General features: G+C 38.8%; 1 protein-coding gene and 1 long non-coding RNA gene across 2 annotated transcripts in view; one reads left to right on the top strand and one right to left on the bottom strand.

Moving 5' to 3' along the window:
* nkd1 (NKD inhibitor of WNT signaling pathway 1) overlaps nucleotides 1-14,150 on the bottom strand; it is a 36,490-nt gene that overhangs the window by 5,012 nt on the left and 17,328 nt on the right. Inside the window, exons 4-7 of the mRNA XM_014007954.1 lie at nucleotides 7,241-7,298; nucleotides 2,142-2,245; nucleotides 1,904-1,999; nucleotides 494-641 (exon numbers count right to left, since the gene is read on the bottom strand). Coding sequence (XP_013863408.1) covers nucleotides 494-641; nucleotides 1,904-1,999; nucleotides 2,142-2,245; nucleotides 7,241-7,298 — 406 coding nt within the window. The remainder of the gene's footprint in view (nucleotides 1-493; nucleotides 642-1,903; nucleotides 2,000-2,141; nucleotides 2,246-7,240; nucleotides 7,299-14,150) is intronic.
* Nucleotides 566-1,815, top strand: LOC106517233 (uncharacterized). Its single transcript, XR_001310178.1, has 2 exons — nucleotides 566-652; nucleotides 1,440-1,815. It is a non-coding gene; the product is annotated as an uncharacterized LOC106517233 (long non-coding RNA).

The raw sequence follows: 14,150 nt of genomic DNA, 5'->3' as shown, positions 1-14,150 counted from the left end.
ATATATAATTTTTTGAGTGATTTTTTCTCCATGACTACTTGTTTACCAAGACGTCAGTGAGAAAAGTTAACTTGAACGCTGCTATATTTTCCCAGCAGCTCTGAGAGAAGGAGGACAAAGAGAGGGGGAGAAAAGAGGAAGAAAAGGGAATGTTGGAGAAAAGAAAAATGGCTGTGGTTATCAAAAGGACTTGGCTCATCTTTTAAGGTTTCTTTTTAGACCRTTTGAAGGCAGTGAGGGAGTGAGTGTGGGGGGCCCTCTCTTGGCTCAGTCCCCCCCCCCCCTCCAATCATTAAAAATGAACCCCATTGAGTGGGAGGGATGGAGCGACACAGGGACTGCGAGGAACAAAGCCCTGACAGGCCTGAAGCGGGCGCCTTTCTGCGCGACAACAAACACGTCTCCGAGTGAGCTGACAGTAGGCGACGCAAGGGGAAGCTCAGAATGCCCCTCTTTTCTCCGCCGCCGCCCACCGCGTTGAAGCGAGCTTTACCTGTCGCACCCGGCGCACAACTCCTCCACCGCTGGCTGGAGTCAGGAGCCACGGAGAGCTTGACCCGGAGCGTCTTGCTGCTGCTGGGGGAATGGTTGACGGAGGCATCAACAACCTCGTAGATGGTGTGAAGCAGGCTGGTGATGTCCTGCAAGAGAGGTTAGATACTTTGTACTTTAGTACTAATTTATAAAAAATAAAAAAAATAAAACACAGGAGCAAAAAAAAAAAAGAATTTGGTTGGTTTATTTTTCTGACTATTACTCTAGACAATGTGACAAATTATCAGTTTAATTCCTGGAAATCTCTTTTTAAATCAAAATTACATCGGCATAAAGAACAACATTTTTAGATTCTTTCAAAAAAAGCWGTAAAAAACATTTAAATGTAGAAGTGTGTTATTTTTATCAGCGAGGTATAGCATGAGGAGCCTAAATTGTATTCATTAAAGAAATTAAAAGGAGAAATCTCCAAATTAACTAGGAAAAAACCAAAAAAGACGAAGACATTTAATAATATTGAACATGTCTGATCCAAAATGAGCTATGCTACCCTATTTAAAACACTTTATAAGCACATAAAAYAACTCTTGCAGCTGTTCGAAAACTATATTTTATAGTCCTCAAGTGTTTTCACCCAGTTACACAGTATAGAGAAATTAAACTACTAACGTCATGTCAAATCTGTCACTCCTTAAGGGTTTTTACTTTAAAAGTAAAAAAGCTTCAGCAATTCCTTTTGAGTGAATTTCAGAAAATTAAGACTGTAGCACACAAAGACTCCAACAGTTTAGTTTCTGCTCACACTGACACATAAATAAGGACTATTGTGAATTCTTCTGCACGTAATGGTTCAAACATAAACAAAGATTAAAAAGTAAAATAAAAGCTTCCTGTGTCATATCTGTTTTCCTCCTCTTGCTTTCTTTTTTTTTATTTGTGCGAAGGGGATTAATAAAAGAGTCGGAGAAGAAAGCGCTTCATTCCCCCCACCAAGCTGCCGCCTGCCGTCTCATGAGCCACGAAGCCACAGGCAACGCCAAAATCCTGCAMAGCCAACCGCACAGAGGAAAGCTACAGTCTCTGTTTGCGCCGTTTCAAGTTGTTCTCAAGAAACACGGGGCCTTTTCTGGATGTTTTCTCAGATCTGCAGCAGGCAGATGCAAGCCACGAGGTGCCTCGCAGGAGCGGAAACACACAGACTTTGCTGGATTTAGTTTTTAGGTAGCGAGAGTTTGATTCCTCTTTTATTCTTACTTTATTTGGACATGATGACATCTCAATGAGTTACAGAAATACATTTTTCTTTGCAAAGTTAAGGAGGACATTGACTTTTGAAATACAGCTGCATCTTTTAGAAGTTTTTCCTCTTTAGTATTTATTTGCATATGCAAACAAATAACATCTTTACCTCTCGGGTAACTTTGCCACTGTTGTCAAAATCATAGAGGGTGAAGGTCCACTCCTGCCTGTTATCCTCCTCCATAGACACAGCGCATTCCAGCTCCTGAAACGGCACCGAACACGACTCGGTTTCATACAGCGTACATGTGAGTGTGTATTTCTGTGCGTCCCGCCACTGGCCCAGTTTCATCCAGGAGGGGGAGGTGGGGGGAGTAATAAATGTCCCGTTCCGTGTTGACACTCACTTCAAACTGGAGCTGTTTCTGTGGCCCTGCGGGAGATTGGCTGTCCCTCTCCTGCATCTTCTCCTCCACACAGCAGCTGTCTGTCTTCTCCGGGGGTAAAGCCACTGCAATGGCACAGACACACATAGACACACACATGAATGCACACCCACAAAGATAAAAGAGATGGCCTGAGGACAGAAACGCTGGGTGCAGTCTTAACCTGAGGACATGTCGTCGCTTTCTAGTTTTTCTTGTAAGCTCATGCCTCCAAGTTTGGCAGCTCAATTAAGATGTGGCACATCTTAAAGTCACTCTGGTAGCATGAAGTGTATAACAAAACTCTCTCTGTCAAACAGCTTTATTCCAAATATTAAAATTTATTTTACAGTGTCAAATAAAAGCAGTGTTGTTTTAAAGATGCCATGCTTTGATGGGTTTAGGACTAGCTTGTAGGGGTGCACCAAAAAATCGTTTTACATCAGAATCGTGATCCTCATTTACAAAGATTCAGAATCGATTCAAAATGTCCCTAAATCTATTTTTAAACATAAAAAAATTAATAAAAAAGGAAAGAAAATCCAAAGGTTGTCAAACTCCCTTTTGTAAGCACTTGAGACGTCCTGACGTCACATGCAGCCGGTTCTGGAAGGTATGCATACGCAGAAAGCACCAAAACAAAGAAGAAACTACCAAAACCTTTATTAATGCAAAGTTCTGGGCACATTTTGTTTTTTACCAAATGAGTCTGAGTTTGACATGAGCTTCACCGTGTGCAAAATTTGCAAAATGAAGATGAAGCACTTTAGGAACACGACAAATGGGCTCACATTGAGTTTTGAATGAAAAATCGATTTTGAATCGAATCGTGAGAGAGTAAAAGATTCCCACCCCTACTAACTTGAAAAACAGAGGTCATTACTGGGCAGCTAAGATGAATTGATTTAACTTGTAGTCATTCACACTATTTATGATCATGCTCAAAGGCTGCTGAAAATCAAAGCACTGTATGCTTTTAGCAGCTCAAAATGTTTTCCATGATGGCAATCAGAGCAAATAGATCCAAGACAGTTTGAGGTCAACTTGAAACAATTCTGTTTCTTTCAAGGTGCCTCTGCCAACACAAAGTCTCTGTGTTTTCAGAATTAAAAACAATAACAAACTATGGATCTCAATTTAGACCCTCTGAATGCATGATTGTGTTGGGTAATACAAGAAAAAACATATCAGTGAAGCGATATCAGTGCTGGGAATGAATATGTTAAAGCATTTCAAAAAGAGTTGTCATGGTGACAGAGCAAAATTTCAAATGGTAAAAGCATCAGTCCCACACATACACCATTTTTTCATGTTTTAGCTCAGGGGTTTACAGTGAAACAGGATGCCAAACATAAAACTGAATGACATAACACAACTAAAACATGACAGAATATAGAAACCAGCAGTCAAATGGTTTACAGGAAGCCCCTCAGTCCCAGGCCTAACGCTGCAGAGCTCATCATTTGAATGACTCTTCATCATCAACCATCCCAAAAGGAGAACTCACACCTTGCCAGGTAAGCTGATGGCGGTCATACTTGGTCAAATTTACTTTACCACACTGTACACCAGGGCTATTCAATTGGCGGCCCGTGGCCCGCCAATTGGTTCATTCATCTCTTAAGCTCAAACCCCCAGTTTTCTACTTTAATTACTTTAAGTTATTTTAGCTGGACATAGACATGTGTGGTATCTACAGAAATGTCAGAATCTTGGCTAGAAGCTGGTAAAAACATTTAAATGAATATCCAAGACAGTTAAAACTACAAGCAGTTGAAGATAAAATTATAAAAGTGAAAATAAAATTGGTTTAACAAATTTGGCAAGTCAGAGATGTCAAAATATTATTTGTAATAAACAGGAGATATGTGTYCTTTTTGTTTTTGATAATGTTTAATTACCACTACGTTTATAGGGTTCTGTATGTTGTATTCATGATTGAATGCAGCAAAATAAACTATTTCAAAGGTAACAGATCTTTGTAATACTTGGTTTATTTACATAATAACTATAATTGCTGGATGTTCGGCCCCTGAGCTGTTGGCCTGCAGTAACTGTGGCCCCCGGAGCAGTTTAGTTGAATAGCCCTGCTGTACACTGTTTGCTAACTTTGCTAGAAAAGCTCACGGTTGTAATATCTTAACAGTGTGACCTTTATATTGCTTGAATCCCAAATCACTAATAGTCGTGAAATTACTTGCTAAAGGCAATATTTTATGGTAATTTTACAAGTTTAAAAAAGGAGAATGGGTAACTTTAAGGGGAGATAATTTGTCAAGAATTTGCACCATGAAGGAGACTGACCAAGGGCTAATACCACATATCTAAAACTGATATGTTCATTTAAAACACAAGGACAATTAGGTAATTAATTGCCATGCTAGTACTTTTAGTAATCATTAGCTGAAAAGTTCACAACATTATGAATGTTAAATCGCCTGCTTTTGAAGGAATTAGTTTTGCTCCTCCTGTCTGGCACAACGAGTCAAAATGTGTCTCAATTTTTTTTTACAAGAAATTGATTCAACATGTTTGAGGTTACAGTTTAAAGTGGTGTATTTTTGGATTACTCAACACTGTTGCCCACACTGGTAGACAAAAAAAGGCATATGAGGGTCACTGTCTGGTTCAGTGGTCCTGTTTCACGGTTGGACCTCAGCCCAGATCTAATGCTACCGGATATCCTGCCTGGCTTTGAAATCCAGCATTTGTTTGACACTTGAGATGGCAGAAATACACAACATCTAACAAGAGGCACAGATGTGGGTTTCTTTACAAGCCTCCATGAGTTACAGTTAACCAGTTACAGTACTGTATACTTACTCATTCCTTTTTTTAGTCATTTATTGTTAGCCAACCACTCACCCAATAAAAGTACATGCAGGATGCACATATCCATAAAGCCATGCAGACCACACCCCCATCTCCACCCTCTCCTGCTACCCCTACCCCACACCTCTGCCACACTTTGAAGTTTCATTCTCAAACCTTTTGGAAGAGGATCAGACCAGCTGTAAAACAGACTCGCTAATTAATTAAGCCAAGTCAAATCTGCAACATTGTTTGTTTCCTCGCCAACAGAGCAGACACAACAACCCTATTTCTTTCCTCCTGATCCAACGCAGATCAAAGCAGACCTGTCTCATCCTTGGGTAAGAAAAAAAATATGCCAGAAATGAAAGGCATCAACCCAGGGAGCTTTTACAAACTTTTTGGAGAAGGGTCCTGCTGTTTGATCATCTGAGGTGCTCAAAGGGAACATTGTACGCGAGGGCAAATCTGTTCGGTGGCAGGCTCAGTACAGCGGCGAGATACTTATCTCGGAGCTAATGAAATTCCGGGAGGAGTAACAGTAATCTGCTATCACCCACCTCCCCCTCTGACCTCTACTCCATCACAAACAGAGGGCGGCTTTTTATGAGGGAAGCTGCCGCCGGGGGGATTGGCTGTGCATCAGATCCGAGGGGCAAGACGGGTGCAGCCGAGGCTGGCAGCCACCACACCGGGCTYGGTCCAACAACCCCACTACGCCTGCGCATGACTATTTTTCACACAGGAACACAGACAGGTTGGGAGAGCTGCCAAATACTATGAGGAATCACAGCCGGCTTTGCTTGAATACTGTATTACACATAACTGGGCCTGTCTCTCATCATAAATAAAAGCAGCAAACTGCTTTAAGCCAAGATTGGATTATTTTGTTCTTTAAAAAAATGTAACATTTCCTTGCTGATAATAAGCATGGTTTAAGTACTTTTAAATACAGTAACACTCCTTTGTTATTAGTACTTGTTTGGCTGCCTGTGTAATTTGTAACTTGAAACAAAGTGAAAGAGAAGGACTCCTTTTTATTGTCAAAAGGTAAGAATAACATTTTAAAAAGCTAAGCAGGCTTTTCCTCTGGGATGTCAGTAGCACTGATGTAAAGTATCCCTTGGACTCTTTCATCATTGAGCTTGCCTTCTTTTCTTTGCAATTTTTGCAGTAAAGTTCTCTTTTAATCCCCACAAAACTTTCTCCGGACGTGCTTTCTTATACCCTGAAGAAAGAAGTCTTTCATGTGTGTTGGTCGTCCCTTTGTACCGGTTCTTTCAGTTTCTTTCTCCTTTTTTTCTTTTTTGTTCTTCTTGTTTTCTACCTTACTCCACTTTGTAAGATCATTGAACTAAAAGCAGTTCATTCAGGGGTGCTTATGAGTTCTTCACAGCTGCTTTTATGCAGAAGGAAGTACACAATTGTTTGGTTTGTTACTATGACTATAAAATACATTAAAACGTTTTTAATCAAAAGGATAAATGTGTCAACCAAACAAGATGAAATGCTACTAACCAAACATTTATTCGAGAAACAACTGGTGTAATATTTATTGACCGTTCAAACCTTAACTATCAAATCWTTTATTAAAGCAAGTTATCTTGCATTTTGCCTGATAATCACAGTAAATGAATAGGGCAGCTTACTCTAATGAGCTACATTTGTCTTCAGGGGAGGACAACACTGGCCCAGACCCAGGTTCAGCCCAATGACTGCAAATCACTGCAAAACCCCCTTTCAGACACATTATCTTYCCTCTGTCTGGTTTTATTCAGTGATGAGGAACTAAAGACAAATGACTTTATATATATATATTATTTTTGTCATGCTCCCAAATTCTGGGATGTTTCAAATCCAGGTATCTTGCCTGCACCTCACGTCCAGCACTGTCTTGAAATGGGGGCGGGAGACTTTCTCCTCCCAGAGCTTTTAATCCAGGATCACATCACATCAGGGAAAAAATATGGAGGAAAAGAAGCACTTTTCAGAGCACCACTGGGGAGGGGCAGATAAGAGCCATAGAAGGTGGTTGAGAAGAAGGTGGGAGGGGAGGTAAAACAAGGAACTCTTCAGCACATTGCTGGGTTTTAAAGAAGATGCATAGAGCAGAGGTGGAGAAGATGGAGAATGGAATCAAAAAGACATTAAAACAAAGTATCCAAAAGAGTATTTTGTCTTAGTTTTAATATAAACCAGACACTATGTAATAGAATTAAAATAAAAAAGAYATCCACGTGGTACATGGCAATAATGAACAGAGGCCTTACCTTCTAATCGATAATGTTCTTCACTAATTCCCTCTGCACAAGAGTTAGCCATGGAGTCCTGCAAAGACACAAAACATAAGAGGATAAGACATGYATTTCTGCTTCTAAGTCATTAAAAATAGGAAGTCTTCATATTTTCGTCATATAAAACATCACGGTCCACATCCACGGCGACGCTTTCCAACACAGAGTGACACACCAGCACTAAAATTACAGCATTCATGTGTCTATATATGAACAAACTTTGACAGCTGTGTGCTGAGCTTAAACAGTGGTGGAAACTTTAGGAGGAGAGTAATTGCAGGACTAAAACAAACTGAGCACAAGAGTGGCAGTTAGATTTGAGATTATGAAAGAAGCATCTAAATCACGACAGACAGCTGTGCAGTAGATTCTGAGAAAGTGGACCRGTTGTAGTGCTATTTCAGTGACAGACTATCATTGCAGGGACACGTCCATAAACTTGTTATTTTCCTAGTTCTTTAGCAGTCAGAACCCCACCACTCTCACAGGTCTGCCTGTTGATGTGTACCACAGAAACATTAGGAACATGTGATCCCAAGGCTTTAGGTATGAAAAGTGCATCCATTTGGTGTTAAAGTAATTTTGCTGGAAAACCATCAGATTATTTGGACAAATGCATACACAAGAACATCTTTGTCCTCACATACAAAAATCTGTTCAACAACTTCTCAATTTTACACCAACAGTTATTCAACCTTCAAAGTCAGCTTAATTTTATTGATGAAATAGTATCTAAGAAAATAATATATTACTTTTTTTTGCAGAAATTAAATATTCCTCGTTTACACTTATCCATCCTTTTTTTTAATGAAAGTGAAACACCTGCCAGTGCTACTACTATAAAACTGATAAAATGTTAAGTTACTCATAACTTTTTGTCTAATAAAAAAACTTTATAGGAGTAGGGTYATCACTGGGGATGATTAAGCCTACTGAGTAATAGCTAACTGCATAAACTGTGTTCAYGGATTTCTACATACAAAGCATGCGTGTAACGTTGTTGTGTTTGTGCAAGTTGCAGTGCAAGTGTCAGAGTGTGAGAAGAAATGTCTGYACAATCCCAAGAGGTAGCTGCTTAAATAATATTATCCTAACCTTCTAACTCTGCCGGTCACAKTGCAGTGCCGTGTGTAGCCTCAATGAGAAAATCAAACCCACAGGTCTGAGTTTAAACACTGATATGCCAAAGCAGGACCTGGAATGATAGTGTGTTCATTGTGTTTATGGTGCCAACATGCTTTTACTATGGTTTTAGAACCCTGGTCTTGAGATTTTAATGCAGCTCTGTTACATTTTTACTTGTGTGTGATGAGGTCACCGAAGCGTTCTACTATAACTGGTGGATTAAATTAGGATTAAGCAAACAGATCTTTATGGAAAGCAGAAACATGATAGCTTTGTAAGGCCACATTACAGAAACGTCTTTGTCATGAAGTCTTGTAATGGCAATCTCCACTCCTGACATCACACGTCATTTACATACATGATCTGCCACTCTSTCAAATGATCGTACATTTGGCATGAATTCTACTGAGATTCAGTGTTAGTATTGTAAGACAAAAAGACTAGAGTGACTTTCCTCACATCTGACTTCAGGAATCACAGGAAAGCTCAGTTGAAATGTCGGTTGGAGAGTCAAAATCTTTGACAGGCTTGGAAAACAAGCGGAATAGTTAAAATGGTTGGTGTTTTCATCCGTGTCTTATGCTTAGTTTTATGCATCTATTGTGTGTGTGTGTGTGTGTGTGTGTGTGTGTGTGTGTGTGTGTGTGTGTGTGTGTGTGTGTGTGTGTGTGTGTGNGTGTGTGTGTGTGTGTGTGTGTGTGTGTGTGTGTGTGTGTGTGTGTGTGTGTGTGTATTTTTATCACTATGCTACGAGTAAAACTAGCAGTTGGCTACAGTAAAAAACAATAAGGTTTACTGTACTTGATTATGAACAAAAAGTGCAGGGACAAGATTTGGGTGGTCTTTTACCACCAATAATATATTTGCACAGGTGTCAGGCGGACATAGTCACATGACTAGTGTTCTAAAAATAGCCTGATTGGAGATCCCCTTTGGTGTTTGAATCTGAATTAAGCTGACCAAAAAGAATAGTTTAAAACTAATTTATTAACCAAGTTGGAACTTGTCTCGCATTTCCCACTGATTGGTGTAATTGATTTTACTAGAAAACAGTTTTCAGGAGCTTAGTTCTGCATGCTCATTAAAATGCATTTATGATGATTATCTAAAGAGGTTTCAGCTGCATCTGAAAATGTAGGTCATAATATTTGGAAGGCACATTTGTATTCAGTCATATGTTTTTCCTTTTTTTTATTCAAGCTTTCAGTGGTCACAGCTTTTAAGCTTAGTTGCAAAGCATGCTAGTGAGGCTGGTGATGCAGTTCTCAATCAAAATATTGTTCATGTATTTTGCCAAAGATTAATTCAATATTCAATAACTTCCATTTTTTAAATGTCATTAAAAATGTGTTTGTGCATGACTAGCAGATTGCACAACTACAAACTACAAACATGAATTTAGAAGACCACCGCAGTTTGTAAAATGTGACATGATTAACCCCTCATCAACTCTTATAAATCAATTGACCTCTAATAAAAATAGTGTATGTACAAGCACATTACCATTTTGAATCTTTATTTTTTTAGCTTCAAGATTATTACTACATCTTTCCCCCTCCCTCTACACACAAAAGAAAACAACAGACAGACGCGATTCCAAAAAAAAAAACATTTATATTTATAACATGCAGTGCATGTTTCAGTTTTTTTAATGAATATAAATTATAGAGAAGTTAGCCAGGATGAGCGGAAAACAAGCAGAGAGGAATGTACTAATTGGTTGTCTGTGCCGATGAATGAGAAGCGTTCTGTTAGTAAGCTGGGGCTACTCTGCTTTGGTCAGAGGGAAAGAAAAAAACTCACATTTTGTTTTGTTTTTTAAGCACAAACAAGCTTAACTGATATGTTATGCAAGAGGCAAAAACAAAAAATTAGAACTTGATCTACTTTGTGTGTTTTCTTTACTATGTGCTATACCGTACTGTAATTTTGTCTCATGATAATAAACCACTTCACATCAAAATACAGCTCTGCAGTTTCTGGTTTTTTAGGATACCACCACTTTTCTAAAACAAAGCGAGAAAAACAGCTTTGGTTTTTGCTTTCCCACAAACCCTTTCTGGGTTCAATTACTGCCTTTAAGAAGAAATATATTTCCTTTACCTCTCTTTTTTCATTTATAAAATATCTTAAAAAGCAACGCTAAAGTCCTACTTTTTATCTGAGTTCTGTTTTTATAAATTAAATCTAACATAACACCCATTTTATAGAGTATGTTTTTGGTCATAAGTCCAAGTTTACATAGAGATAAATGTCAAAACATTTTGCTTAGATTAAAAAAATGCAACAACTTTGCATAACATACATTTAAAAGTATGATTTTTAAAGAGAGCAATATCTAGAAGAAATGTTCAAGCAGCTGACATTCACTAAAATTCTGAAGACTGTGTAAAACACTAATAACAACGTATAAGATTTTCAGGTCAGGCGATGATCCAGTGATGGTTTTTAAAGACCCTTGTGAGCTCAGGGGTCAGAGAGCATTAGGGAGCAGAAATCTCCAAACACTCCCAACCCTGGTTTTTCTGCCACAGCCTAAACAATCAAAATTAGCAGTGGTAAAGCACCAACAAAGATCAGCTAAATTAAAAACTAATAAGTTGATAAGTTTTGTAATTTATTTCTGCTGTTTCAGATTCAGAACAAATCTTTAAAACAACAGGATCATAGGTGGAGGGCTCAGGGCAAAAACAAGCCTTTTTCCACTCCATTTGAGACTAGCTAAAATAATTTTCCAGACATGAACTTTAATGTTCTGTGGAAACCAGAGCATGAAGCATTTTGTGTTTTTATAGCAGCCAGGTCCTTTAGAGATTCTTCTGGGCTTTATTAAAAGGAACTGCCCCTGTGTGTTTTAAAGTTGTCCAATTCCCTTCACAGAAAGTGATTTATTACTGGACTACTACACAGAATATAAGAGTGCCAGACCCATTACAACATCCCATCCTGAAGGATTGTTTATTTTGGCCATGAGTGATTCACCTTATAAAAACAAATGTGTTAAAGACAGATGTGCATATTCAAGAATTAAAATATTTGCTTAACTAGAATGAAAGATTGAGTTATCCTTTTAAAAATGATGCCAATTTAAGTCTTTTCATACTGTACAAGCTAACAATATCAGTTCTAGAACACCAACACAGACTGGTAATTTATCATCATTCCTTTAACTATAACAAACTCTAACAAAAAGAAAAAAAACTATTATATTGCACTTAACAAATCTGAGAACATTGAAGACTGTGCTTAAACAGCAAAAAAGGCAGGAAACATAACATTTCCAGCAAATCAGTAATAGTTTTCTTAGCATTAGAACACAAGACAAACATAGTGTTACATGGTTTAAAAAAACATCATCCTTTCTGTTTAACTTTAAATAACTTTGTTCTAAATTGTTGGCAAAGGGACTACAATCAAGTTAATCTAACAAGCAAAAATACATGAGTGTATGTACAACATGCACACTCAGTGGAGTATATGAAGAACTGTTTTTCATCCATGGACTCATAATACAAGTAATTACTACCAAAATCCCAGCATAGACAACCTTTTAAAATCTTTAAGTGACTATTTTGTCAGATGATTGTGTTCTTAAATAAAATATAAAGAAACAAAAAACCTACTCTTAACTTAAGATCTATATAGTTATARTGAAAATCCAGATTTTACATCTTTGTTCACCTCAGAACCCAACTTTTGTTGTGGTCAGCTCGTAAAAGGATATCTTCAATAATAAAATAATGTTAAACAAMCCAAGTGTTACCTTGTTTGCTCAGATTGATCGTAATGAAACAGAACCATAAAATAATTTGTTAAGAGGGTTTTGGCAGAAGATGGTCTCCGAAAGAAACTTAATAATTTTCTCAGACCATTCAGGATCAATGCAGTTCAAAGTTCTGAAAAGAGAACTGGCCTTTGATTTTGTATATTGAAAAGAGTGTGAGAAAAAACACACACACACACACATAGCACATGCTGGCAGAAAAAAAGCTTTGGTGAGTGAGGTCAGCCCATTGGCTTAAGCATCATTCTTCCTCTGCCACTGCAGACGTTGGCCCACTGGGTCAAATCTTTTCTCCAACACTGTCACTGAAGCAAAGGGGTACATTAAAGTGCAAGTAATATGTACTTGTGTGTGATTGTGGGAAAGTCCCACAAGGCCTCGAAGTCTCTATGCTGTCTGCCTCCATGACCCACCACACAGGCCGACAATTTATGCGGCAGACGACAGCTCCCCMTGATCGCGCGCCAGGGCTCAGTGGAGGCAGGCCTCAAGAGCAATGGCAGCTCTACTGGCASTCCATCAAAACCCAGGAAAAATCTCATTAAGACTGTGGCTGGGTGCCTCCTGCTCTGCCCTCCACTGGCTGTATGAAAACACCTTCAGGACTCCAATGTTCAGAGCGACCATGCCCACAAGAGGTCAAGAGTGGGACGCATGACTAGATATATTTTTCCAAACGGGACAGTGACAGGGAACATGTAGAATGCTGGAGGAGCAGCGATGCRTTTCCAGATATGTCTGATTCTTACAAGTCAGTCAAACAGAACAGCTAAGGCCCCAAAAAAGCCATGCAACACTGAAGAGGCTCAAACAGGGCATTACAGAAAGTCATCGGTGAATATTCTCTTTTGTATCATGTTTAGAGTAGTTACACCTTGTCCATTAACTTTACATTTGCAAACTGAACACCACAAAGAGTACCGTGAAAAATGTGAATGTGTGAAGTATTAAATTCTGTGGTGTCATGCAATGTGTGCAGAATGTATTTAGATACAACACATTGTGCATTTGTTCATTTGACAAATAACATGATTATGGTTCTGTTAGAGCACGACAACAAGTTTATGCATGATTAATGGTGGAAACGGCTGTATAATATGGAAATTTTCAAAAACCTCACTGCACACAAAGTCCCAAACTCGCAAAGTAAAACAACAGAAACACATCTACATCCGATTAGTTTTACAGCTGCAAATTAGCTTACAGGTTTAGCATTACTTTTAGGAGTCCTCCAGAGAGGAAATACCCAGCGCCCCTCTACCACTGTAAAGAGTAAACTGAGACACACCAGAGGTCGGTTCAAAGGGGCCGAGCAGCACAACTCCTGGAATCTGGAGCTGCGCCTATCCTGTGCAYGTGTGGTAAGTATGGTGGTGAAGTTTCAGGAACTAAAAGAGACCACGAGTTACGATCGAGCAGCGCTATATAGACCTGGCTTCAGGCTTTGCATCAGGCTTGTTATGCTGGAGTGATCCTCACCTTTACAGCAACATTAAACAGGCTCATTCAAAGTGCCGTGTAGCAGTAAAACATGATGCCACGAGATAGAGCCAAGATAGAAGGTGTTGATGTGAGGTAGTGAAGCGACGCACTTCCTCTGAGTGAGGCTTCAAAGACGATCAGTTTTCACTCATGAAATAAAGATCTCTGATAATCACATAGTGTAGCAAAGCTGACGTGAGGCGGTCTCGTTTATGCTGGATGAGGATTTAGCGACTGTTTTTCACTCAACACCTACAATTAATTATTATTCTTTTTTTATTACTTTGATATATGTTTATATTTTTTGTTACTGACTTTCATTATATTATTTTTGCTACAATTGATATTGTCGCACAGCAATAGGGATGTCCCGATACAACTTTTTCACTTCCGTTACGATACCGATATTGATCAATGCCAATATTGGCCCGTTACCAAAACAGTACAAGTCACACACTTTAACCTATTTTGTAGTGTAAAATCTTAGAAAAGTCT

Source organism: Austrofundulus limnaeus, unplaced genomic scaffold, assembly GCF_001266775.1.
Source record: "Austrofundulus limnaeus strain Quisiro unplaced genomic scaffold, Austrofundulus_limnaeus-1.0 Scaffold46, whole genome shotgun sequence".
In the NCBI taxonomy this organism is placed as follows: Eukaryota; Metazoa; Chordata; class Actinopteri; order Cyprinodontiformes; family Rivulidae; genus Austrofundulus; species Austrofundulus limnaeus.
This window is presented reverse-complemented; position numbering and strand designations above follow the sequence as displayed.